Here is a 27,110-nt window from a genome sequence, read left to right as displayed (position 1 = left end):
TGTTGTTGTTTTGGTTTGTTTGTTTTGTCGGTCGTGGGGCCTGATCTCTGGGCCTGGCCGCTGTCCTTCAGCTCTTCAGCTCAAGACAGGCACTCTACCACTTGAGCCACAGCACCACTTCCAGGTTTTCTACTTACGTGGTGCTGAGGAATTGAACCCAGGGCCTCCTGCATACAAGGCAAGCACTCTACCACTAAGCCACCTTCCCAGCCTTGTTTTAGGTTTTATAAGAAGCATTCTTCTATTGCCAGATTGCAGCAGGAGAGAAGATTCCTTTGAGCCAGGAAGAAATACCTCTGCAAGGTCATGCCTTTGAGGCTCGAATATACGCAGAAGATCCTGACAACAACTTCATGCCAGGGGCTGGCCCATTGGTGCATCTGTCTTCCCCTCAACCAGACCTTTCTACTAGGATTGAAACTGGAGTGCGGCAAGGTGAAGTGAAATAAAACAAAGTCTCATTCTTGTTAAACTTTCAATACTTTTCTTTGAGACGAGGTCTTACTATGTTACCCAGCTCAAGTGATCCTCCCGCCACAGCCTTCTAAATAGCTGGAACTACAGACTTGTGTGACCATATCCTACTTTATTGCATTATTTATTTTGTAATAATGCAAACTAGAGAATTCAATTGAATTCTCATAAACTTTTACCCTTTTTCCTTCTGGATATGGGGGCAGGGGGACATGGGAGTAGTGGGGATTGAACTTAAAAACCTTGAACTCTTTTTCCTTGTTTACAACTGGTTTTCTAGCACTTGAGTTATACAAGCTGTTATTTTGCTGATTAATTAGAAATAGACTTTCCTGGCTTTGAATTATAATCCTCCATTATTGAGTAGCCTAGTGAGTAGCTAAGATTACAGGCATGAGCCACCAGTGCCCTGCTCCTTCTGGAATTTTTTTAGGTGTTTTTTTTGTTTGTTTGTTTTTGGTTGTAGGGCTTGAACTCTGGCCAGGGGCTCTGTCCCTCAGCTTTTCAGCTCAAGACAAGCACTCAGCCACCTGAACCACAGTGCCACTTCTGGTTTTCTAGTGTGTTATTAGAGATAAGAGTCTTGTGGACTTGCCTGCCCAGGCTGGCTTTGAACCCTCATCCTCAGATCTCAGCCTCCTGAGTAGCTAGTATTACAGGTGTGACAAACAGGTGCCCGGCCACATATATATTTATCTGTGTGTGTGTGTGTGTGTGTATAAATCTTACTGTCATTATTAAGGTATTGCACAGATGACTTACTGTTTTGTAAATCAGGTAATAAGTACAATTCTTTTTGGACAGTGTCACTACTTCCTCCCCTTTCCCTTAGTTTCCCCCTCCCATCTCTGCCCAAAAGTTACATAGTTCATTTTCCACATAGTGTATACTGAATACCATGACATAAAAAGACAAAAAGCAATATCAGCAACAACAACAACAAAAAACAATACTTCCACCACCAACAACAACATCAACAACAACAACAAAAAACATGTTTCCATTTGAAATAATACAAACTTGTTTTAAAATGCAAGGTACTTGGTTAGATTTTATCAAGAAATGTTTTGTGTATATTTGTTGCCTAATACTAAAAGTGATTTTAAAAGTCAAAGAATTAAGATATAAATTCAGTATAAAGTAAACTGATAAAATAAATAGATTACATGAAAAGATAGCAGTGCAAGTGCCAGCTTAGTGTGTGATTCCTAGCTAACAGTTCCTTAATGCTTCCTACATAAAGTAACTACTGTGGGTAATTTTATATGTAGGTTTCTTAGACCATGAAAGCACACTATTTGTAAACAGCTTCGGGATACTGAGTAAAGTGATTTGGCCAAGGTTATCCTTGGAGCCATGTTGTTTACTGCCTACTCGATGGCAGTAGCCACACTGTGATAGGATGCAACCATCCTCAGCAATCAGCGGTTAGGTTAACGTTGACATAATCAGGACTGGAGTTTAAGAGGAAGTCTGGCATGGAGTAAGTAGGCAAATCTAACAGCATTAGAAGAACAAAGAAAAGAGAAAGCTTAAAGAACTGTGAGACAGTGTACACTGAAGAAAAGAGTCTCCTGGCCACTGGTGACTCACATCTGTAGTCCTTGCTACTCTGGAGACTGAGATTAGAGGATCCTAGCTCAAAGCCAGCTTGAACAGATAAACTGGAGAGACTTTTATCTCCAGTTAATCACCAAAAAGCCAGAAGTGGCTCTATGGCTCAAATGGTAGAGCACTAATCTTCAATATAAAAGCCAAGCAAGAACTCAAAGCCCTTTGTTCAAACCACAGTGGCAACATACACTCACACACACACACACACACACACACACACACACGCATACACAAAAGGTAGGTGTATAGCTGGAGACACGGGTTGAAGACAAATTATATATTTTAAAAACTGTTTTATTTGGGTTTTTTATTTTTTAAATAAGTGAAAATTTATTGTGAAAATACTGTACAGAGGGGTTACAGTTACATGAGCAAGTGTAGCTGTAGAGGTGGGAGGGAAGGGATGGTAGGGGAAAAACAAAGGAGGAGGCAACAATGCTTGATAAGAAATATACTCATTACCTTGCTCATGTAACTGTAACCCCTCTGTACAGTATTTTTACAGCAAAAACTTTTGAAAACCAAAATGAAGAATTAGGACTTTTTTTTTATAGTAGGGTTTGAACTTAAGGACGTTGCACTTGCTAGACTGATAGTCTACCACTTGAGCCATATCTCCAGCCTGGCTTTTTGCTGGTTAATTTGAAGATGGAGTTTAGTGAACTTTTCCTGTCCTGGCTAGCCTCAAAATGGAATCATCCAGATTTTAGCCTCCTGAGTACTTAGATGGTAGACATGAACCACTAGCACTTAGTCAGAATTAGCATTTGTAAGTAATAAATTAACAGCACTTTGAGGGCACTGGCTAAGCTACAGAAGGATTAGTAGTTGGGAAACATTTTAACTTCTCCTTATAGCATGTAAGCAACAAAAGAGGACATTGCAGGTCTATCCCTTTGAGAGCACCAACACTCTGTACTTAGGGTGTCTCTGCCTTTTTGCTTGTCTGCTTGTGTGTCTGTCTGCTTATAGAGCTCTGCCAAGTTTCTTTTATTTGAAAAAAACGACACTGCAGTCGAACAGCAAAAACCTTTTTTAAAACTTTTTTTAATTTTTAATTTTTTGTGCTGGTCCTGGGGATTGAATTTAGGGCCTGCATACTGCCCCTGAGCTTTTTGTTCAAGGCTAGTGCTACCACTTGAGCTACAGCACTTGAAGATTTTTGGTGGTTAATTAAAGATAAGAATGTCACAGACTTTCTTGCCCAGGCTGGCTTTGACCTGTGATTCTCAAATCTCAGCCTCCTGAATAGCTAGGAATATAGGCATGAGCCATGGGCACCTGGTTTGAATTATATTTTTATTATCTTTAGTACAAAGGATTCATCATTCAACAAATCATTTTTTGTTTTTTTGGGGGGGAGGGTCCAGTCGTGGGGCCTGAACTCTCGGCCTGGGTGCTGTCCCTCAGCTTTTCAGCTCAAGGCTAGCGCTCTACCACTTGAGCCACAGCGCCACTCTGGCTTTTTTCTTTTTGCTTATGTGGTGCTGAGGAATCGAACCCAGGGCCTCAGGCATGCAAGGCAAGCGCTCTACCACTGAGCCACCTTCCCAGTCCCAACAAATCATTTTTTATAAGTCCAATGCATCTTGATTGACGACACCCTTTTATCATTTTCCCTTCCACCCTGACCCCTCCCTTCAGTTTTCTTAATTTCATAGGATATAAATTAAATACTATGACTTCATTCTCCATCCTCTCTTTGTCTCCTCTCCTCCCTTTCACTTCCACCTAACACCTTGCAAGTGCCAGTTTCCTGATATTCAGGAAACAGGACTGTGAGTTTTTCTAAGGAATTGCACCATTTGAATTCTCCCCTGCAAATACCATACTAAAGCCAATACATTGTGTACACTTGTATATTCTTATATGTCTGTTTACTTGTACATTTATAAATTAGTTCTAGCTTCCACATATGTGAGAAAACATGTGTCCTTTGTCTCTCTGGGCCTGACTAACTTTGTTTAACGTATTTTTTCCCATGTCCATCATTTCTTTGCAAATGATTTAATATCATTCTTTCTATAGGATAAGGAAAGCATCCCAAAAGTGTGAAAGGATAGCAGACATAGGAGTTAAAGACATTCCCCCAGCCTCCTCTTCTGTGTGCCCTGAATGACTTTTGTAGGCAAAGTGCCATCATCCTGCAGGTTTTTTTACGTCATTTCCTTGTTAGGTTGTTAGACACTTCAGGAAGACTGTCTTCCATGTTGCATTTGCAACCTGTAGCTCAAGCCTAGGCCTAATAGGTGTTCAGGATGTATTGATAGATGAATAGGCAGGAAAATTGATGAGAGTGTATTATATTTCCTTGATATTAGAGATGAGAACCCTCTGGTCCTGCGAGGTCAATTGATCTGACACAATCATGAAAAGTCCCTCAAACAATCTTCCTGGTGATGCTCCACTGTTTGTAACCAGTAGAATGTGACATGACTCAGATTCTTAAATGATGGTTACTGCTATATATAGCTCTTGGTACTTTCTAGTCATTCTTCCCAACAACTCTGCAGGATGCAGAAACTATTGTCTTTATTGATGAGGAAACTCAGGAGTGGAGGGAGGGGAATGCTAAGAGCAGAAAGAAGTAGAATATGCAATGATAGGAGTTGGCCCCGACTTTCAAAATGAGAAAGGAAAAGAAAGCTCAAAAAAAGATAGGATGAGCCCAACATTAGTAGCTCATGCCTGTAATCCTAGCTACTCAGGAGTCTGAGAGCTGAGGATTATGGCTCAAAGCCAGTGCAGGCAGAAATATCTGTTGAGACTTTTATTTCAAAATGGCAAGCAAAAAGTTGGAAGTGAAGCCAGGCACCAGTGGCTCACAACAGTAATCCTGGCTACTCAAAAGGCTGAGATCTGAACCCGGTGCCTGTGGCTCATGCCTGTAATCCCAGCCATTCAGGAGGCTGAGATCTGAGGATCACGGTTCAAAGCCAGGAAAGTCCATGAGACTCTTTTTTCCAATAAAGCCACTAGAAAACTGGAAGTGGCGCTGTAGCTCAAGCGGTAGAGTACTTGCCTTGAGCTGAAGCACTGAGGGACAGCATCCAAGCCCAGAGCTCAAGCCCCACAACCAACCAAAAAAAAAAAAAAAAAAAGGCTAAGATCTGAAGATCTGGTTAAAAACCACCCCAGGCAGGAAAGTCCATGAGATTCTTCTCTCCAACTAACCAGAAAAAAAAAAAAGCCAGGAGTAGAACTGTGGCTCAAATAGTAAAGGACTAGCCTTGAGCAAAAAAGCTCAGGGAAAGCCGGGCACTGGTGGCTCATGCCTGTAATCCTAGCTACTTAGGAGACTGATTTCTGAGGATCGTGATTTAAAGCCAGACCAGGCAGGAAAGTCCATGAGACTCTTGTCTCCAATAAACCACTGAAAAAACCAGAAGTGGCACTGTGGCTCAAGTGGTAGAGTGCTAGCCTTGAGCTGAAGAGCTGAGGGACAGCGCCCAGGCCCAGAGTTCAAGTCCAGGACTGGCATAAAAATAAAAGTTGGAAATGGAGGTATAGCTCAAGTGGTAGAGTTCTAGTTTTGAGCAAAAAGAATGAGAGCAGAAGGCCCTGAGTTCAAGTCTCAGTACGGGCACCAAAAACAAAACACTAAAACAAACGTAGGATTGGGAAAGCCAGCCAGCATGGCACTGAATTACCATGTTAGGGCCAGGGGCTTTTCAGTGGTCACATCCTCATTAGTATTTGAGGTACTTTTAACAACCCCTCTGAGCCTCAGTTTCCTCACTTATCTAACAGTGGTAATTCAGGGGTTTTTGAGGACGACTGTGACATGTGATAAGCAGAGTATATTGGCAGTCATGTTTCATCTCCTTAGGTTTTGACTGAGGTTACTGTGTTTCTCACTTTCAGGAGATGAAGTTTCAGTGCATTATGACCCCATGATTGCAAAGCTGGTTGTCTGGGCTGCTGATCGGCAGGCAGCCTTGTCAAAACTGAGGTACAGCCTTCTCCAATACAATGTGAGTGATCTATGGCCATGTAAATGACCTGCGTGCCCTTGGTGTACATCAGACTTATCCTTTCCCTTGGCAGACCTTGATGTTGTCAGCCTATTTCCACTAATTACCTATGTGTCTCAAGCACAATAATGTTGCCTTAGAGGATTTCCCGTGATCAGATGAGGGTCTGATGACTTCTAGCTTCCAGCTGGAAGAGGAAAATTCAGAAACAAGATTATTAATATCAGTATATTATAGTGACACCCTCATTATTCTGTAAATAAGATCAACTGTACAAGTGCTGCTTAAGTCTGATAATTTTACTCCAAAGACAGTTATGATTAGTTTCATCTTTGTAACAGCTTGTTATTTTGGGGCAGCACATTCATTTCCTTAGTGCAATGAAGATTTATCTCTTTGTTATTAATTTATGGTTAGAGCCATGATTTCTATAACTCTACCACACTGCCTCCTTGCCATTCCTCAGATGCACCCGGCATGGAGTTAGGGTCCCATTCTTCCTTCCAGAATGGTTTCCCCCTCATGATCTCAGGGCTCCCAGTTGATCATCCTCAGCCCTGATTACTTCCTGAGTCCTCACCAGTTGCTCCATTTAAAATAGGACCCTTTTCTGTTCTCTGTTGCCTTAGCCAGCCTAGTTTTATTCATTAATGTGATGTTATATTGTTTGCTTAGAGATATTCTTTATACTGTCTCCCTAGCATATAAGCTGAGAGGGCAGGGTCCTTGTCTGCTCATTCCTCACTATCCCCAGACCTAGATCAGAGACTGACACCTCAAAGTGCTCAGTAAGTGGCTATTGAATGAATGTATGGCTAAGTGGATGACTGAATGAACCTGAGCCTCAGATAGCTATTTTTACCTCTGATCCTGTTTATTGGCTGGATTTGGATTAATTTGTTTTCTTTTTATATCGATATATAAAATTTTATGTCAATATAAAGCTCTTTTATATCAATGTATAAAATTTGAATTTTAATATTTTTAACCAGTAGACTATGCGTGTGTGTGTGTGTGTGTGTGTGTGTGTGTGTGTGTGTGTATTCCAGTTCTAGGGTTTGAGCTCAGGGCCTGAGCATTGTCCTTAAGCTTTTCTGTTCAAGGCTGGCACTCTACCACTTGAGCTACACCTCTATTTCTGGCTTTTTGCTGGTTAATTGGAGATAAGAGTCTCATGGACTTTCCTGACCACGCTGGCTTTGAATCTCTATCCTCAGATCTGAACATCCTCAGTAGCTAAGATCTCAGGCTGACCTACAGATGTCCAGCAGAAAGCAGTTCTGAGGTGTTTTGATCTTATTTCTTCCTCAGTGTAGCCTCCAGTCTGATCCTTGTCATCACCCTATTTTGCGATGGTGTTCTAAGTTACAAATCTTCAATATGAATTCACTTATCTCTCTTGGCATTTACCATTTCCCTAACCTGACTCAATTAAATGTTTTACACTGCCTTCTGTAACACCATTTTCTCCCCTCCCTCTCTTTTTTTTGTGCCAGTACTGGGGCTTGAACTCTGGGTCGAACTCTGAGCCTGAGCATTATTCCTGAGCTCTTTTGCTTAAGGCTAATGGTCTACTACTTGAGCCTCAGCTCCACTCCTGGCATTTTGTGGTTAATTGGAGATAAGAATCTCACAGGCTCTTCCTGCTTTTGTCTTCAAACCAAGAACCTCAGATCTCTGCCTCCTGAGTAGCTAGGATTTCAGGCATGAGCCACCAGTGCCCAGCTTTATGACTGCCTTTTATTGGAAGGGAGTGTCACACATAAAGTCCAGGCATACAGTATTGCATACAGAAACAGTGGATGGCCTTTTACATGGAATAACAGTAGATTTTTCATTTATCATGAGTCGTGTATAGTAGAACATACTTAAAAGAAGAAAGCAGGTAGCTTTTTGAATATGTTGTTTTCCACACTCAGTAGGAACTGGAACTTAATTCTCTTCCCAGATTGTCGGACTGCGTACCAACATTGACTTCCTGCTCCGCCTGTCCAGCCACCCAGACTTTGAAGCTGGGAATGTGCACACTGATTTCATCACCCAGCACCACAAGGACTTGCTGCCTGCTGGGAGAGCTACAGCCAAAGAGTCTTTATGCCAGGCAGCTCTGGGCCTCATTCTCAAAGAGAAAGCTATGACTGATGCTTTCAAACTTCAGACACAAGGTATAGAATGCTTTGCTCTTTTCGCTGCCTGGAACACTGTGTGAGACACCATTAAACAGCCTTCTCTTCACACAGGCCACTTTGGCCTCCCTCTTCTGCTGTCGGCAACTAACATTTCTCATAAGCATCTCATGAACTATCTTGCCTGGGCTGGCTTTGAACTGAGATCCTCAGATCTCAGCTTCCTGAGTAGCTAAGATTACAGGCATGCATCATTGATGCTCAGCTTCTTTTCTCTGTTTTTAAACTGTGAAAGAGAATTCTTCACATATCATGGATATAGCATAAATACTGTTTTTTGTTTGTTTGTTTGTTTGTTTTTGGGTCCGGTCGTGGGGCCTGAACTCTGGGCCTGGGCGCTGTTCCTCAGCTCTTCAGCTCAAGGCGAGCACTCTACCACTTGAGCCACAGCGCCACTTCCGGCTTTTTTCTTTTTGCTTATGTGGTGCTGAGGAATCGAACCCAGGGCTTCAGGCATGCAAGGCAAGCGCTCTACCACTGAGCCACCTTCCCAGCCCCATAAATACTGTTTTTTGTGTGTCTGTCAATACTGAGCCTTGAACTCAAGGTCTTGACCTCTCACTTGACCTTGTCACAAGGCTGCTGCTCTACCACTTGAGCTATACCTCCCCTTCCAGCTTTTTTTTTTTTGTTTAATTACATATGAGTTTCATGGAATTGTCTGCCTGGGTTGGCTGTGAATGGAGTCCTCACATCTCAACCTCCTGAGTAGTTAGGATTACTACTGTGAGCCACCAGTGTGCCAGCTGTGCTCTTTTTCTCATTTTTGTCCTTTTACTTTAAGTAGACGTGCATCCAAATGTGCCCCTTACGGTGTTCCTTAGTTTTTCACTGAAGATTGGTGTTCTACCACTTGAGCTGTGCTACCACTTGAGCTGTGCCTCCACTTCCAATTTTTGCTGGTTAATTGGAAATAATAGTCTCATGGACTTTTCTGATGATCCTCAAATCTCAGTCTCCTGAATAGCTAGGATTACAAGCATGAGCCACCAGGGCCTGAGAATGTATTCCTCTTAAATAAGGAAACAACATTTCTAGAATTTCTTGCTACCAACTTTCTTTTTAAACTTTTAAGTACTACAGTTATAAGCTTCATAATAAGTGGCTTTTGTTTAGTTATGCTCCTAGATTTTGTTCAACACTTGTAGTAGATGGACCAGTAGCACAAAAGAATAAAAGAGACCAGAAGTAAGAAAAATAGTGGTGGAGATTTGGGCTGGGGGATTCTTGAACGTATCTGCCTTATGAAAAAGGGTGACTTCAGGGTCTGGGAAGTTGGCTCAGTGGTAGAGCGCTTGCCTTGCATGCCTGAGGCCCTGGGTTCAATTCCTCAGCACCACATAAGCAAAAAGAAAAAAGCCGGAAGTGGCGCTGTGGCTCAAGTGGTAGAGCATTAGCCTTGAGCTGAAGAGCTGAGGGACAATGCCCAGGCCCAGAGTTCAGGCCCCATGACCGGACAAAAAAAGAAAGAAAAAGGGTGACTTCAGTATAGTTTATGCCACCAGAGGATAAGATTTTAAGTTGTAAATAACCTAATTTTTCCACAGAAGGTGAAAGATTTTATATATATATATATATATATATATATGTTTCTGAAATAAGAATGAAAGTATATAATTTAAATTTAACACAGCTAGGCACCTGTGGCTCACACCTATAATTCTTGCTACTAAGGAGGCTGAGATCTGAAGCCTGCAGTTCAAAGCCAGCCCAAGCAAGAAAGTCCATGAGACTTTTATCTCCAATTAACCAGCAAAAGGCCAAAAGTGTGGTTCAAGTGGTAGAGTACCAGCCTTGAGTGAGAGCTAAGAGACAGTGCCCAGGTCCTGAGTTCAGACTCTAGTATCAGCAAAAAAATAAACAAGCAAATGTAACACAATAGGGAGAACAAAGAAAACACATTTGAGCTGCCAGTTTGGGGCCCAGAACTTATGTTTTCTTTTGTAAAGTGTACATTTAGTAGATGTGATGTCTGTAAATTAGTTGTTGAATTTTCCATTTTTTCTAGATCAATTTTCTCCATTTTCAATCAGCAGTGGAAGAAGACTAAACATCTTTTATACCAGAAATATTACTCTTAAAGATGGTAAAAACGGTAAGTAATATTTTATTGAAAAAGAAATATGCAACATAGAAATCGATCACATTAAACTGAAAAAGAAATTTCAGCCTAGTCATTTTCTTCAATCCTAATTTTTTTTTGGGGGGTGGGGTGGGTCATGGGGCTTGAACTCTGGGCCTGAGTGCTGTCCCTGTGCTCTTCAGCTCAAGGCAAGTACTCTACCACTTGAGCTACAGCGCCACTTCCAGTTTTCTGGTGGTTTATTCGAGGTAAGAATTTCACAGACTTTCTTGCCCAGTCTGGCTTTGAACCTTGATCCTTAGATCTCAGCCTCCTGAGTAGCTAGGATTACAGGCGTGAGCCACCAGCGCCTGGCTTCAATCCTAAATTTTGAAGGGAATATATTAAAATTATAATTGATTAGGTGTGGGTGATAGAATTAATTATATGTATTTTTCTTTACACTTTTTCTGTGTTTTATAAACATTCAAAAAACGTACTATACAACATACACAGCAAACAACTGAAAGGAAATAACCAAAGTGTTGGCGAGGTTACCGTAAGTGGTAAGATGAGGGCAGTTTCTTTTTCCCCAATTTTTTGTACTTGTTTTACTTTGCAATTTTTCTGCAGTAAGGATGTCTTGCTTGTGTGTGTGTGTGTTGTCTTTGCACATGCACATGCGCGCTTGCCCTACTTGGGGCTTAAATTCAGGGCCTCATGCTCTAACTTGGCTTTTTGCTCAAGACTGGTGTTCTACCACACCTCCACTTCCAGCTTTTTGCAGGTTAATTGGAAATAAGAGTCTCATGGGCTTTTCTGATGATCCACAGATCTCAGCCTCCTGAGTAGCTGACAAGCATGAGACATGAGTACCTGGCTGAGAATGTATTGATCTTACATAAGAAAAACAACATGTCAAACTATGTCAGGGAGGGTGGCTTAGCCATCACTCAAGCATTGTTTTAGGTAGAAGTAGGTCACTACAGAGCTATAATTTAGTGTATGTCTTGTCACATGTAAGGTTTTATCACACAATAGCTTAATGAGAGGAAATCCTTGTTACACTCACCTATGAATAATGAAACGAGGCATAGGAGGTGAAGGACTTTACTCAAATGTCTGAAGCTGATAAAACCTTATTGATACCCACTTCTTTTAACACTGACTTTCATGCTATTTCTCCCACTTCTCCTGTGGAACATTTATTTGTTATTGCAAAGTAGTTTGAGTAGGCCCAAAATAGGAACTCCTTTTTATTTTAACTATAGTCAGAAGAAGTTGATACCTAAGCCAAAATGCAGTTTATGGTTCATGGCTGGGACAGTATACTGAAGGGACCAGAATCCTGTGACAGATGATGAGCATGTCCTTTCTGCTGTGGGACAGTTTGCATAGGAAGCCAGCTGGGCAGACTTGAGACTGGATAACTTAACCATGAGGTATCCAGCTTGATCCCTGCTCCCTCTTCTCTGAACACAGCTTCCTTACTTCAGCTCTCTAGATATCTACTCACTTAGAATCAAACTCTTCCTTCACAGAAACTAATTGGAAAAGCTGAGATAGGAAGTAGGGCATCCTGGAATATCTGCACTGAGCCAACCAGACTTGAGACTGTCAGGCCTGATTCAGCATACAGGAAGAGAAGTGGAAAGGGAGAGATACTTAGGACCTGTTCTCAAGAAGCTATTTCGTTATCCAGAGGCCACATGGGCAATACCTTTAGTGCCTTGGGTATATTTTCAAGCTCTGTGTGTGTGTGTGTGTATGTATGTATCACGGCTTGAACTCAGGGCCTGGACACTGTCCCTGAGCTTTTTTTACACAAGGCTAAAGCTATAGATACAGCTTCATTTCCAGCTTTTTGCTGGTTAATTGGAGATAAGAATCTCATGGACTTTCTTTCCCTGCCTGGTTATGAACCACGATCCTCAGATCTCAGCCTTCTGAGTAGCCAAGATTACAGGTGTGAGCCACTAGCTCCTAGATCTCTCAAAGAAAGTTTTCTTAAAGAAACTATGTAGATATCTGTTATATAGTGGCATCCACAAGTGGTTAACCTGTGCATTTTACACTGAGTTCTTTTCTCATTTCATTCTAAAAACCTACCTCCAAAATGTAGGAACATCTCACTGAAGACAATTATGTGAATGCAGGTAATCAGAAGCAAGAAAGTTGGAGTGGCCTCTTTGTAAGTTAAGGAAAAGAATCGTATATGTGGTTGTTTCAGATGAGCCAATTCTGTTAGTGGCATAGATAGATCTTCAGTAATGAGTACCTGACTCCTCTGTACAGCACCTTAATAATAACAATAAAATTACTTTAAAAATATTTCAAAAACAAGTATTATTTAAAAATAAATAGGCAGACACTGGTAGTACACACCTGAGTTTAGAGCCCCAGGACTAGCACAAAAGTAAATAAAATAAATATATGTGTGTGTGTATATTTATATAGCTAGAGAGAGAGAGAGAGAGAGAATTGAAAAGCCAATGCAGATGCTGTTCACAGCATTCAGTGACAGTATTCCATAAAATAATCCTGTTCAACTATAGTAGCTTTCAGAAATGTGGCAGTGAGTCTGAAAGATGCTAATCAACTGTGTCTGGTTAGATAAGAGTACACCACACAGGAATCCCAGGGGCATTTATGAGTCTAAAGTAGAACTAGCCTTTCCAGATCTTAATGAGAATAACAGATATTTTAGGTTCTGTATTTAAGACTTGATTTTTTTTTAACTTTGTTACTATTGGCCTTGTTTCACAAGACCTTGCCTGACTTGCTATAATAAAAATGGCTATGATTTATTGAATATTTTCAGATACTGTGTGAAAACACTTTCCATAGAATATTTCATTTGCATTTTCAGAACAGTCCAGTGAAATCCATTTATTATCCATAAGATAATAAGAATCAGATCCTCAGATCTTATTCTCCTGAGTAGCTAGTATTACAGGCATGCGCCATTGACACTTGGCTCTGTACTTTTAGTTATTTTACAAAACTGATGGAGAGATAACTCATTCTATCTTAATTCTGGATAAGAGGAGAACTGAAATTAATTTTTTATATACACAAGAATAAATGTCCAGGGCTCGGAACGTGACTTAGTGGTAGAGTGCTTGCATGAAGCCCTGGGTTGGATTCCTCAGTACCACATACACAGAAAAATCTGGGATAGCGCTGTGCCTCAAGTGGTAAGAATACTAGCCTTGAGCCAAAGAAGCTCAGGGACAGGGCTCAAGCCCTGAGTTAAAGCCCCAGGTCTGGGGTGGTGGGGGGGTGGCGAGGAGAGTAAATGTCCAGAGGAAAGTGAATTCCTAGGCGGATAATTCCCAGAGACAGTAAGCATGGCAGAGAGGAGGTAAGTGGTTTCATTGTGGCTGGTTAGAGCAGTGTAGTGAAGGGGTAGCTATGAGTGTAGAACATATAGAATACTATTAGTTCCCCATTTTTCAGTTTGCTTGGAGCCTAGGGCCATGTGTATAGGAGAAAGATAGGAAATGAAACTGAGAAGTTGGGACCTTCAATACCAATAGGCCAAGGTTTTTTGTTGTTTTGTTTTGTTTGTGCCAGTATTGGGACTTGAACTCAGGGCCTTGGTGCTGCCCCTTAGCTTTTCCTCAAAGCTAGTGCTTTATCATTTTAAGCCACAGCTCCACTTCCACCTTTTTAGTGGTTAATTAGAGACAAGAGTCTGGCTTTCTCCTGACTGAGCTGGTTCCAATCCTAGATCCTCAGCTCTCAGCCTCCTGAGTAGCTAGGATTATAGGCATGAGCCACTGCTGCCTAGCTTCCAAGTGTTTTTGGAAACAAGAAGCAGGAAGAGCTTGGAGGACTTCCTCAGAGCCAGCCAGACTGGAGACTTTTGGGCCTTGGGTCAAGGCTAAGCAATGGGAATGGGAAGAAACAATGCAGAGGCCAGTTTCTCCAAAGGAAGAATGTAGCAGCTGTATAGTGACTATTGGATATGAAAAGCAGAGAAGAATGAGGCAGGAATGACAAGTTTTAACCCAGGATTACAAGGAGAACAGCAGTGTCCCTCATGGAGATCCCAGGTCAGGAGTAAGTCACCATCTCCAATGGTGACTGACTTGTCAGACACAGAATGTTTATTTCAAGGTGCAAGTGCAGTATCCAGCTAGGAATGAATATTCAGGGTTCTAGAGAAAGGAAGTTGGGGCTACAAACATTCTTGCTGGCAGCATCAAAATGATGGTTGAAGTATCAGGAGGTGACAAAATGATGAAGTAATGTTGAACAGTATTCTCTGCCACACAACATGTGGTCTGTCTTCCTTCCCTTCTCCCTCCTTCCCTTCTTCTCTCCCTTCCTCCCTGCCTGCCTTGGTCCTTGCCTCCCTCTCTCCCCTCCTTCATTCTTCCCTCCCTCCTTTCTCTCCCTTCTTCCCCTCTCTCCTTTCCTTTCCATCCCTCCCACTCTCCCTCCTTCCTATCTTTTTCTTCCATCCTTCTCTTCCTTCCCTCTCTCCCTCCCTCCCTCCCCCTTCCTTCCTTCCCTCCTTCCTTCCTTCCTTTCCTTCCTTCCTTCCTTCTTTCCTTCCTTCAGAAAGAAAGGAACTGAACCTCAGTCTCTGCATATGTATTATCACTGAGCTACACTATGGTTTTCAACTTATAAAATAATCTTCATCCTATTTCTTTGAGTAATTTGAATAATTGCTTTGGTTTGTATGGTCTGTTAAAACTTGTAGATGGCTTTAGCATTTATTTGACCATCATTATAGTCTCATACACATTTAATAGTTCAAAAACTAGAGGCTCACAGACATGAAAATAGCTAAAAGTCCATTTTTTTTTTGTCAGTCATGGGGCTTGAACTCTGTCCCTCAGCTCTTCAGCTCAAGGCTAGCGCTCTACCACTTGAGCTGCAGCGCCACTTCCGGTTTTCTGGTGGTTTATTGGAGATAAGAGTTTCATGGACTTTCCTGCCTAGCCTGGCTTTGAACCACAGTCCTCAGATCTCAGCCTCCTGAGTAGCTAGGATTACAGGCGTGAGCCACCAGCACCCAGCTAAAAGTCTATTCTTTTAAATAAAGATAGGAAAAACTCAGATTTCATTGAAACCTGCCCGACAGATGTCTTCCTAAGGAAAAACATGTACCCACATCGAGCTAAAAGATCAATGTTTGTTTGAATAGCTGGTTATCAGATTGAAAGTGAGATTTTTGGCAGATCAGTTATGAAATAATTGAATGTCTTCTAATTTTTCTTCAATTTTTCCCCTTCTTCTGTAAAGATGTGACCATAGCTGTAACATATAACCCAGATGGGTCATACAGCATGCAGGTAAGCCTTGCAGCATTTGTTCTTTAGTTTGGAGCTAAATCTGATCTCTCTTGTACTTTATAGGGTCTTTTTTTCACTCTCTAGTTTCTTGTAAGCCTTGGGCTATTGTAACTGTAGTTAGGAGAATGTCATGTCCTTCTACTTTAGACCAGTCTATGAAAATTACCCCCACGTAGTCTCTAACCCGTGTTTACTCCCTTTGGATGTGGTTGTGGTTCCCTCAAGAATAAAAACTTGTCAAAAAGTTAATACCTTTGAATCACATACCTAATAAAGCCGTTGAAGTAGGTTTGTGTATTTACATCAAAAAGTGGTTCTCAAGTATTACATCTTAGAAACCTCGTACGCTCTTAAAAATTATTGAGGAAATTACACCTCTGTCAAAGAGCTTTTATTAGTTTCAAGTAAAGTTATTTAGCATTTAGAAAAGTTAACTAAGAAAAATGGTTTGTTGTCTTGCCAGTCATGAGGCTTGAATTCAGGGCCTAGGCACTATCCCTTAGATTTTTTTTGCTCAGGGGAAGTGCTGTGCCACTTGAGCCACAGCTCCACTTCCAGCTTTTTGGTGGTTAATAGGAGATAAGACTTTATTGCCTGCCTGCAATCTTCAGTTGGCAGCTTCCTGAGTATATAGGATTACAGGCATGAGCCATCAGCGCTTTATTATTTTTTAGTTATGGTAAAATACACATAAAATGAAGTATTTTAATCATTTCTAATCCAGCTCCATGATATCACATTCGTACTATTGCATAGTCATCACCGCCATATGACTCCAGAGTTTCTTCTATCTTCTAAAACCAAAATGCAGTACTGTTAACTCCAATCTGTTTCTCCTCTGTTCCTGATACCCACCGGTCACAGCCTACTTGCTGTCTTGAATGTGACTACTCTAGGTACCTGACATGACTGAGGTCATTTAATATCTCTCCTTTTGTTCCTGATATATTTCGGTTGGTCCAATGTAGCATGCACCAGAATTTTCTTCCCTTGTTGAGGCATTTTATTACATGTATATGCCACCTTTTCTTTATCTACTCATCTGTCAGTGGCCACAGGTTATTTTCACCTTTGGCTATTGTGAATTAATGTTGCTAGGAAGATGAGAAGACAGGTGGCTCTTTGAAACTGTTTTAAACACTTTGGGGATCTATCAAGAAGAATTGTGAGATCATGGTATGATTCCATTATTTAGATTTGGAGAAGCCACCATCCTGTTCCCCACAGCAGTTGCATCATTTTGCACACTAGGTACCCAGGCTCTCTCTGCTTTGTTATTGCTGCTTTTGTAGTAATAGCCATCCAATGGCTGTTACTTTCACCAGTGGGTAGAAGTGGTATGACATCATGACTGTGATTTGCAGATGGATAACTTAGGATGTTGAACATGTTTTCAGATAGGTGTTGACCATTTGTATATCTTGGGAGAAATGTCTGTTCAAGTCTTTTGCCTCCCCCCTCCCGCCCCCCACCCTACGCCACAGTCTTGCTATATAGTTGGGACTGGCCTAGAGATCATTGTGTAGCACAGGCTAGCCTCAAACTTATGATCCTCCTACCTTAGCCTCCTGAAGGCTGAGAGTACACATGTGTACTAACAGTCCCAATATTCTTTTGCCTGTTCTTTTTTCTCATAGGTTCTGCAGCTTGAACTCAGTGCCTCACACTCTCACAACTGACTCTCTGCTACTTGTGCCATGGCTACAGCTTGGCATTTTGTTAATTGGAGATGGAGTTTCACAAACTTTTCTGCCCAGGCTTGCTTCAAACCAAGATCCTTAGATCACAGCATTCTAAGTAGCTAAGATTATAGGCATGAGCCATCAGCACCTGGCTTTCTTTGTCTGTTTATATATACATATACATAGTATATACATATATATATACATACATACACACACACACACACACACACACACACACACACACACACACACACACACACACACACACACACACACTGGTTCTAGGGCTTGAACTCAGGGCCCAGACTTTTTTTTGTCAAGGCTAGTACCTAATCACTTGAGCAACTTCTGGCTTTTAGTGGTTGAAGATAATTGAAGATAAGAGTCTCACAGACTTCTTACCTGGGTTGGCTTTGAACCATACACCTCAGCTCTCAGCTACCTGACTAGTTAAAATTACAGGCATGAACCACAAGTGCCTGGATTCTTTGTCTATTTTTTAACCTAATTATTTAGTTATTGTTGAGTTATAGGATAAATGGAAAAATGGAAAATCTAAAATTATGTAAGTGCACATTCCACCAGCCATCAGAATGATAACTTTATCACGTGTCCAGTAGCTTCTAGAATATTCCACCAAGTATTCCTAAGAAAATGAGAGTTTAACAGGCAAATAAAATGTTTGTTATTTAATGAAAATAGTTTGACTTCATGGATCCCTACATGAATCTTAGGAACCCCAATGAATCTGCAGATTATATTTAATAACCTCCAGTGTTAAGTTGATGATAGCCCTCAATTAAAAGATGGTCACTGCATTGGCAAAATGAAACGGTAAAAACCTTTTATTGCTTTTTTGTTTTTGTCGGTCATGGGGCTTGAACTCTGGGCTTGGGCGCTGTCCCTCAGCTCTTCAGCTCAAGACGAGTGCTCTACTGCTTGAGCCACAGCACCACTTCCAGTTTTCATGGTTTATTGAAGATAAGAGTCTCATGGACTTTCCTGCCCGGCTGGCTTTGAACCACGATCCTCAGATCTCAGCCTCCTGAGTAGCTAGGATTACAGGCATGAGCCACCAGTGCCCAGCTGTAAAAACATTTTAAATTGTAGGAATTTTACCAAATTCCTAGAGCAAGGAACAAACACAAGGAATAAAATATATCATTTTTATATGAGCTTAGAGGCTTTAAATCCTATAAAATGGAATTATTGGGGGCTGGGAAGGTGGCTCAGTGGTAGAGTGCTTGCCTTGCATGCATGAGGCCCTGGGTTCGATTCCTCAGCACCACATAAGCAAAAAGAAACCGGAAGTGGCGCTGTGGCTCAAGTGGTAGAGCTCTAGCCTTGAGCTGAAGAGCTGAGGGACAGTGCCCAGGCCCAGAGTTCAGGCTCCACAACTGGACCCTCCCCCCCAAAAAAATGGAATTATTGGTAATAGTAGACTTCAAGACTTTGAGACAGGCTGTTTTCCTTTCTCTGAGATTTGAAGAACCATGGGATGTCCACCAGCTTTAGAGTTCATATTGGTGACTTTGGTTCTGGGGCCCTTTCATGTCCCTGGTAACTACTAAAGTAAGTTACCAGTTCTAATTGGTTCATGGAACTAAATTCACAAATTGAGAATGCTTTTGTGAATCTTTAAACAGAACTATTTCCCATCCAACCCTTATATCCTGACAATTTCACATTCTAATGGCTCTTTTAGTAGGTTAGAAGGCAGAATAAAATATCACATTGAATTTAGGATAGATGAGAACCAAAGTCTAAATATTGCAGTATGACCTATTTTACCTTAGCCTATATAATGTATCGGAAAAGAATAGCCACAGAACTTAGGCACTAATAACAAAAGAATATAAACGAAAAAGAATATTTAAAATTGATTTTTTTCAGATGAGGGAAATTTTTCTTGAGAGGGTATAGGAGAAAATACCCTCAAAACACAAAAATTGCATGTGTTTTTATTAGCTTCCTCAAAACACTTAATGGAAGGAAAATCTGCTCTTTGGCATTCAATCTCTCAGAGTAAATACTGTGTTCAGTCTTTAGCTAACTTTTCTTCTTAAATCATAACCTAAACATATGAACTTGATCTATATATTAATGATATAAAAGAATACATATCAGGGCTGGAAATGTGGCCTAGTAGTAGAGTGCTTGCCTAGCAAGAATGAAGGCCTGGTTTCGATTCCTCAGAACCACATAAACAGAAAAAGCCAGAAGTAGTGCTGTGGCTCAAGTGGTAGACTGCTAGCCAGAGAAGGACAGGGACAGCACCCAGGCGCTGAGTTCAAGCCCCAGGACTGGCAAATAATAATAATATGTACACACACACATACTGCCTAATTATATAATTCTGGTTTTCTTCATTACCAACATTGGCACAGGAAAACTAGGGTTTTTTTAAAAAAAATTTTTAATTTCTTTTTTTTTTATGGAGGTGCTCAGAAATGAGAACTACTAGTAGGTAAGCATTGATAGTATCTGTAATCCTAGCTACCCAGGAAGGTGAGATCTGAAGATGGTGATTCAAAGAGAGCCTAGACATAAAAGTTACCTGCAATTAATCAGCAAAAAAAGCTGGAAGTAGAGCTGTGGGTCAAATGGTACTATACCAGCCGTGTAAAAAACTCCTGGCTTTGAGTTTAAGCTCTAGTACTGACACAAAAAGAAAAAAAAGGAAGAATAAATTAGCTTTAACATGTAATATACCCTTAATATGTTTTCATGGTTTTAATTAATTTGAATGTTTTTAATTAATTAGCTAGTTTAATGTGATCTTAAAAAATTATTATCTTTAAGTAGTTGTACAAAGAAGCTGCCATTTAACAAAGCAGTTGTATTGCTATTTCTGCTCTTTGTTTTTTTTTGTTTTGGGGTTTTTTTGTCTTGTCGGTCATGGGGCTTGAACTCTGGGCCTGGGTGCTATCCCTTAGCTTTTCAACTCAAGGCTAGTGCTCTATCACTTGAGCCACAGTGCCACTTCCGGTTTTCTGAGTGGTTAATTGGAGATAACAGTCTCCTGGACTTTCCTGCCTGGGCTGGCTTTGAACCGATTCTCAGGTCTCAGCCTCCTCAGTAGCTAGGATTACAGGCGTGACCCACCAAACCCCGTTTAACTATTTCTGTTCTTAAATTTATCTGTAGTATTATCAGGTTATGGGCAGATTATATAACTAATTTTTTTCAATCCTATTGCTGTTTCTATCTAAAGTATTTTGATAAGAAATCTTAGAGGGAAGTTCCTACAGGGCTTTTAAAAGTATATTTTATATTTTACCTTTAAAGTGAAGGCTGGTTCTGATTTTATTCTGCAGGATTGTTCTTTTTAAAGCTCTTTTCTGTTTCTTTCAGATTGAAGATAAGACCTTCCAAGTCCTTGGTGATCTTCATAGCGAGGGAGATTGCACTTACCTCAAGTGTTCTGTCAATGGAGTGGCCAGTAAAGCTAAGCTGGTTATCCTGGACAACACGATTTACCTATTTTCCATGGTACTGTGTCTTCTTGGGGTTCAGAGGGAAATGCCCACTGTACGCATTTCACTGAAAGAGAGAAGATCCCGCTTCCTTCTGCTACTCTGGTTGCATTTCCCTGCGTTTCCTCTCCACTCCATGTCTCTGCCATACTCCTGCCTTCCCTGGTTCTCCCTTCATCTCTCTTACTCACACAGATTCTCCTTGTTAGACACGCAGCTGTTTTCTTCCTCTTTCTGAAATAAGACATTCTGTCCTTGTCGGTCTGGCCTTCGTGGTGATGTTCCCCCAGGTTGTGATGCTTACACACGTTCCCCGGCCACCATTCTCCTGACATCTGGAATCTGGGGTTTGGGAGGTGACCTCTGGGAGAGGATTCTGTGGACCAGATGTTCCTTGTAGGGAAGTGGACAGCAGAAAGGCGGATGGGTTATAAGCACCTCATGATCAAAGGGTATCATGGCTTTGTTTAGGAGCCTTCTGCCCAGGCAGATATGCCCAGGCATATTTGGGCGCCATCTTTCAGATCACAGTGCTTTGTGATGAGATGGCTTTAATATCCCATAGTGGAGTCAAGGATGAATCCATGTTACCAAGTGTTCTCTTTCAAAGCCGACTGTGCCGTTACAATATGGTGGGAGACACATATGTGGAGTGGTGAAAAGCTTAAGTTCTGGAATGCAGAGCTGCTTTTGGTTCAGATCCTGACCCTTCCCACCTACTATCTGTATCTGGACCCTCCCTTCCCCACCCCCCATCATTAAACTATTTGGGCTTCAGTTTCCCATCTAGAAATAGGAACAATAGCAGTATCTACTTCCAGAGTTGTTTTTATGATTGATGATATAATATATAAATATACATAATGATACAATAAATATGAATGTTAAGTTCCTGGCATAGATTAAGCACTAGCTAGTGGAGATTCTTCTAAAAACCACTTCCAGGCGGTACCTCTGTTACCTAATATACACTTCAACATTTACCCACTATGTATATTACTCCTTTTAATAGGAGACTAAATCTGAGAGCATTTAGTAATTTGTTCGAGACCACAAAGCAAGATCAGAACTCTGGCATCCATGATGAAATAGTTAATGGGTAACTTGAGAAGCATCAGTAGCTCAGATGTATTAGAAAAAAAAATACAGTGGAGGAGGGGGGGCTCTGGATCCCATTTTCAGTTTGTTTTCTTTGTATAGGAAGGCAGAACTGAGATTGACATTCCAGTACCCAAATACCTGTCTTCTGTGAGCGCTGAAGGAATCCAAGGAGTAGGTGCCATAGCTCCAATGACTGGAACCATTGAAAAGGTAATCATGTGACATCTGTAGAATGGTGCTCACAAACCCAGTAAGTGTCTTTGTTGACTTCATATGCATTCCTTCCTTTCTAATCCTGCTCAATAAAAGCATACATTTCAAGAAAGTAAGAGAGCTGGGCGCTGGTGGCTTACACCCGTAATCCTAGCTACTCAGGAGGCTGAGATCTGAGGATCGCCATTCAAAGCCAGCCCAGGAAGGAAAGTCTGTGAGACTCTTATTTCCAATAAACCACCAGAAAACCATAAGTGGTGCTGTGGCTCAAGCGGTAGATCGCTGAAGAGCACAGGGACAGCGCCCAAACCCAGAGTTCAAGCCCCACGACCAACAAAAAAAAAGAAAGAAAGAGGATTGGTTATAGATTTAACTTTAAGTATTTCCATTTTGAGTGAAAATACCTACATAGATAATTTATGAGAAAGAAATTTCTGGGTATATTAGTCACTGTTTTTGTTTTGGGGTGTGGTGAGGATTGAACCCAGGCCTTTTGCATGTTTAAGCATTCAGCCCAAGACTGATGATTATTCTTTTTTTTTTTTTCAGTCGACAGTGAGTCTTGAACTTGAGACCTTGGTGTCGCCCCAGAGCTCTTTTGCTCAAGGCTAACATTTTGCCAAGCTTTGAGCCACAGCTCCACTTCTGTTTTTCTGCTGGGTCATTGGAGATAAGAGTCTCACAGACTTTTCCTCCCTGAGCTGGCTTTGAACCACAGTCCTCATATCTCAGCCTCCTGAGTAGCTAGGAGTGAGCCACCAGCACCCAGATTTTGTTTTGTTTTTATTCTTTGAAAGGAACTTGTGTTTGTTTATTTGGTTGATTGGTTGGTTGGTTGGTTGGATTTGGAGACAAGCTCTCACTATATAGTTCAGAATGGCCTGAAACTCAATGGATTTCTGAACTAGCCTCAAACTCATGATCTTCCTGCCTCAGCCTCCTGACTATAGATATATGCCATTACATATGGCTGAGACTGCTATTTTTGAAAGTGAAATTTACAGCGAAGTACACTTGTGTGAGGTGTGGTAGATTGAACATGTGTGGTCTCAGCCATCTGGAAGGCTGAGGCAAGAGGATCATTTGAACTCAGGACTTGGAAGCCATCCTAGGAAACATAGCAAGACTCTCAAAAAGAAAAAAAACACATATTTGTGTGTGTGATTCTGTGTGTCTGAGTGTATAAATAGAACTAATTCTGAACTGGAAGTCTATCTAGTTCAGTGGTAGAGAGCATGTGTTTACCATGCACAAAGATCTTGGTTCAAACCCCAGCACTGATAAAAAAAAAATCAAATTGTCCTTTTTTTTGAGATGATGTCCTGTTTTCCAGGCTGATCTTGAACTACTGGGCTACAAGAGAATGTCACTACATGGAGCTAAAATAGTTTTTATGTATTAAAATGGAGTATTCCCTAAGCATTATCTAAGACAGGTTTTTTGGGGGGGGGTTTTGGGGGGGGTCCAGTCATGGGCCTGAACTCTGGGCCTGGGCGCTGTCCCTCAGCTCTTCAGCTCAAGGCTAGCGCTCTACCACTTGAGCCACAGCGCCACTTCCGGGTTTTTTCTTTTTGCTTATGTGGTGCTGAGGAATCGAACCCAGGGCCTCAGGCATGCAAGGCAAGTGCTCTACCACTGAGCCACCTTCCCAGCCCCCTAAGACAGGTTTTTAATGTTAACAGGAACAATTTTATCCTGAAATAAAAGCATTTGCTATAATATACACATCTATATCAGTGTTAAAATAAAAGGTGAAAGGCTGGTATTGGTGAAGAAGACTGTGGTTGGATGGTGAATGTAAGATCTATTCAGAGTTGATCCAAACTATCTTAGTGCATTTTGACAGCTGTAACAGAATTGTAGACTGTGTGTGGCTTATATCTGAGAAATTTACTCTCAAAGTTCAGGAAGCTGGAAAATCCCAGATCAAGGTACCAGGCAATCTGGTGTGTGTTTCCTAGTTTCATGAAAGAATGATCTCACTGTCACATAACAGGCTTCTTGGGCCTTTTTTATAAGGACTCTGATCCTGTTCATGATTACAGAGCCTCATGAACCTAATGGACTCCCAAGAGCCCCAATTCCAAATACTGTTACATTGTGGGTTAAGAATTTCTGAGGGCACCACTATTCAGCCCATAACACAGACTGACAAATGGTTATAGATTATCAGCCAACTTTTTGTTGTTGTTGGTGGTGGTGGTGGTCATGGGGCTTGAACTCTGGGCCTGGGCGTTTTCTCTGTACTCTTCAGCTCAAGGCAAGCGCTCTACTGTTTGAGCTACAGCACCACTTCCAGTTTTTTAGTGGTTTATTGGAGATAAGAATCTCATGGACTAGGGCTGGGAAGGTGGCTCAGTGGTAAAGCACTTGCCTTGCATGCATGAGGCCCTGGGTTCAATTCCTCAGCACCACATAAGCAAAAAGAAAAAACCCGGAAGTGGCGCTGTGGCTCAAGTGGTAGAGCGCTAGCCTTGAGCTGAAGAGCTGAGGGACAGCACCCAGGCCCAGAGTTCAGGCCCCACGACCGGACCAAAAAAAAAAAAAAAAAAAAAGAGTCTCATGGACTTTCCTGCTCAGGCTGACTTTGAACCATGATCCTCAAATCTCAGCCTCCAGAGTAGATAGGATTACAGGCGTAAGCCACTGGCACCTGGCTCATCAGTCAACTTTTATGCACTTGATTACAGTAGAGCCTTCAGAATATACTTCAGTCATAAAAATTCACCTATAGGTTAGGATCATAGCTCAGTGGGAGAGTGCTTCCCTCATACTTTATGAGGCCATAGGCTTAATCCCCAGTACTACACATACAAAGAAGCATGTAGCTATGTGTTCTTAGAACCCACAAAAAATACAGGAGGTTGACTATTGGAATTACCTACTGGAAATATTTGCTCCAAGGAAGGGTGAGCTTAAAGACCTGTTTCTACTTACGTTTATTTTATTTTATTTTATTGTGCTTGTACTGGAGCTTAAACACGGGCTGGATGCTGTGCCTTAGGTTTTTGCTCAAGGCTGGCACTCTACCACTTGAAGAACACCTCCACATCTGGCTCTTTGCTGATTAATTGTGGATAAGAGTCTCTCAGATTTGTCTGCCCAGGCTGGCTTAGAAACATGATTTTCAGATCTCAGCCCCTTTAGGATTATAGATATGAGCCACCAGCACCCAGCTGTATATAGGTTTACAGAACCTCCAAATTGGGCTTCCTCTAGAGGGCGCTGCTTTGTTATTGTACATGGTCTTAGTCTCTCTCCCTCTCCCTCTCCCTCTCTCTCTCCCTCCCTCCCTCCCTCTCTCCCTCTCTCCCTCTCTTCCTCTCTTCCCTCTCCCCCCTCCCTCCCTCTCCTCCCTCTCCCCCCCTCTCTCTCATTTGAACCAAAACCTCTCATTTGCCACACAAGTGCTAAACCACTCCCCTTGACTTTTTTTTCTTTTTTGGTCAGTCATTGGGTTTGAACCCAGGGTGTGGGTACTATCACTGAGCTCTTCTGCTGAAGGCTGGCACTTTACCACTTTGAGCCATAGCTCCATTTCGGTTTTCTGGTGGTTAATTGGAGGTAAGAGTCTCTCAGACTTTCCTACCCATGCTGGCTTCAAACCATGATCCTCAAATCTCAGCCTCCTGTGCAGTGGTAAAGTGCTAGCCTTCAGCTACATACAGCTGGTTGCAGGCGTGAGCTACAGGCGCTCAGCTTCCCCTTGCCCTTTATTCCTCACACACTTACTTTACATTTTTGCCCAGGCCCACAGTTCTCGTACATAAGCCTCCCCTGGAGCTGAGATTGTGTGTGTATGCTACCTCTGCCTGGGTGAGATAGAGATCTCACTAACTTCTTTTGCCCAAGATGTCCTTGAACTATGATTTTTCTGACCTCTACTCCTGATGTAGCTGAGATTATAGTATATGCCACCACATTGGGACCCAAAACTTTTTGGTAACTAGTTAACAAAAAACATTGGGAACCCATGTGGGAAATATCAGTTTGTTCTTGCATGTAAAAAAGAAAGTAGAGACATCTGGGGGGAGTTTCTAATAAATTATTTCTCGTATACAAGGATTGCCTACACAATGCAGAGAACTGTTCTGATTTTACCTGTTGCCCTACATAATTCCAATGCTAGAAAATCAGGACATTCACCTCTCCGCTCAGTGTGGACACATTTATATACATTTGTCTCTCCCTGTGCACAGTATATCTTATTTTATCATGAAAAGAATGCAAAATTTTATTTTTTTAATTTTTTATTGTAAAGATACTATACAGAGGGTTACAGTTACATGAGCAAGGTAATGAGTACACTTCCATTGTTTTCCCCCTACCATCCCTTCCCTCCCTACCTTCCCCGAGTTCTTTTTTTTTTTTAATTATGATTAAGTAATTACATAATTTCCCAAATTTCACAGTATTGTGGAATAATGATGCTCATTTTTTTTTGTTTGTTTTTTGCCGGTCATGGGGCCTGAACTCTGGGTCTGGGCCTGTCCCTCAGCTCTTCAGCTCAAGGCTAGTGCTCTACCACTGGAGCCACAGTGCCACTTCCAGCTTTTTCTGTTTATGTGGTGCTGAGGAATCGAACCCAGGGCCTCATGCTTGCAAGGCAGGCACTCTACCACTGAGCTACCTTCCCAGTCCCTAATGATGCTCATTTAAAGTCACAAGTTCATTCTAACTTTTCTGGAGCAAATTGTCTATCACGGTCTATAACATATAACGGTGTACACACATACACCATACATGTGATCAGCAGCATGGGGATATTTAGTAGTGGTTCAACCAGATGAGCAGGAGTTCTTTGTTTCTTAAGTCCTGTTAATTTTGTCATATCACCTAGCATTTTGGATTTAACATCCACTTATCAGGGAGACCATGTACCGTTTGTCTCTTTGCTCTTGGCTTACCTCGCTCAATATGATTCCTTCTAGCTCCATCCATTTCCCTGCAAATGCCATTATTTTGTCATTTCTAATGGCTGCATAATATTCCATTGTGTATAGATACCACAATTTT

The 27,110-nt window shown here is 41.5% G+C and overlaps 1 protein-coding gene across 1 annotated transcript in view; it reads left to right on the top strand.

Annotated features, from left to right (window-relative positions):
• Mccc1 (methylcrotonoyl-CoA carboxylase 1 (alpha)) overlaps nucleotides 1-27,110 on the top strand; it is a 61,283-nt gene that overhangs the window by 31,874 nt on the left and 2,299 nt on the right. Inside the window, exons 11-17 of the mRNA XM_013033028.1 lie at nucleotides 252-435; nucleotides 5,953-6,062; nucleotides 8,011-8,227; nucleotides 10,257-10,343; nucleotides 15,570-15,619; nucleotides 20,659-20,796; nucleotides 21,981-22,091. Coding sequence (XP_012888482.1) covers nucleotides 252-435; nucleotides 5,953-6,062; nucleotides 8,011-8,227; nucleotides 10,257-10,343; nucleotides 15,570-15,619; nucleotides 20,659-20,796; nucleotides 21,981-22,091 — 897 coding nt within the window. The remainder of the gene's footprint in view (nucleotides 1-251; nucleotides 436-5,952; nucleotides 6,063-8,010; nucleotides 8,228-10,256; nucleotides 10,344-15,569; nucleotides 15,620-20,658; nucleotides 20,797-21,980; nucleotides 22,092-27,110) is intronic.

Source organism: Dipodomys ordii, unplaced genomic scaffold (genome assembly GCF_000151885.1).
Source record: "Dipodomys ordii isolate 6190 unplaced genomic scaffold, Dord_2.0 Scaffold162, whole genome shotgun sequence".
NCBI lineage: Eukaryota > Metazoa > Chordata > Mammalia > Rodentia > Heteromyidae > Dipodomys > Dipodomys ordii.
This window is presented reverse-complemented; position numbering and strand designations above follow the sequence as displayed.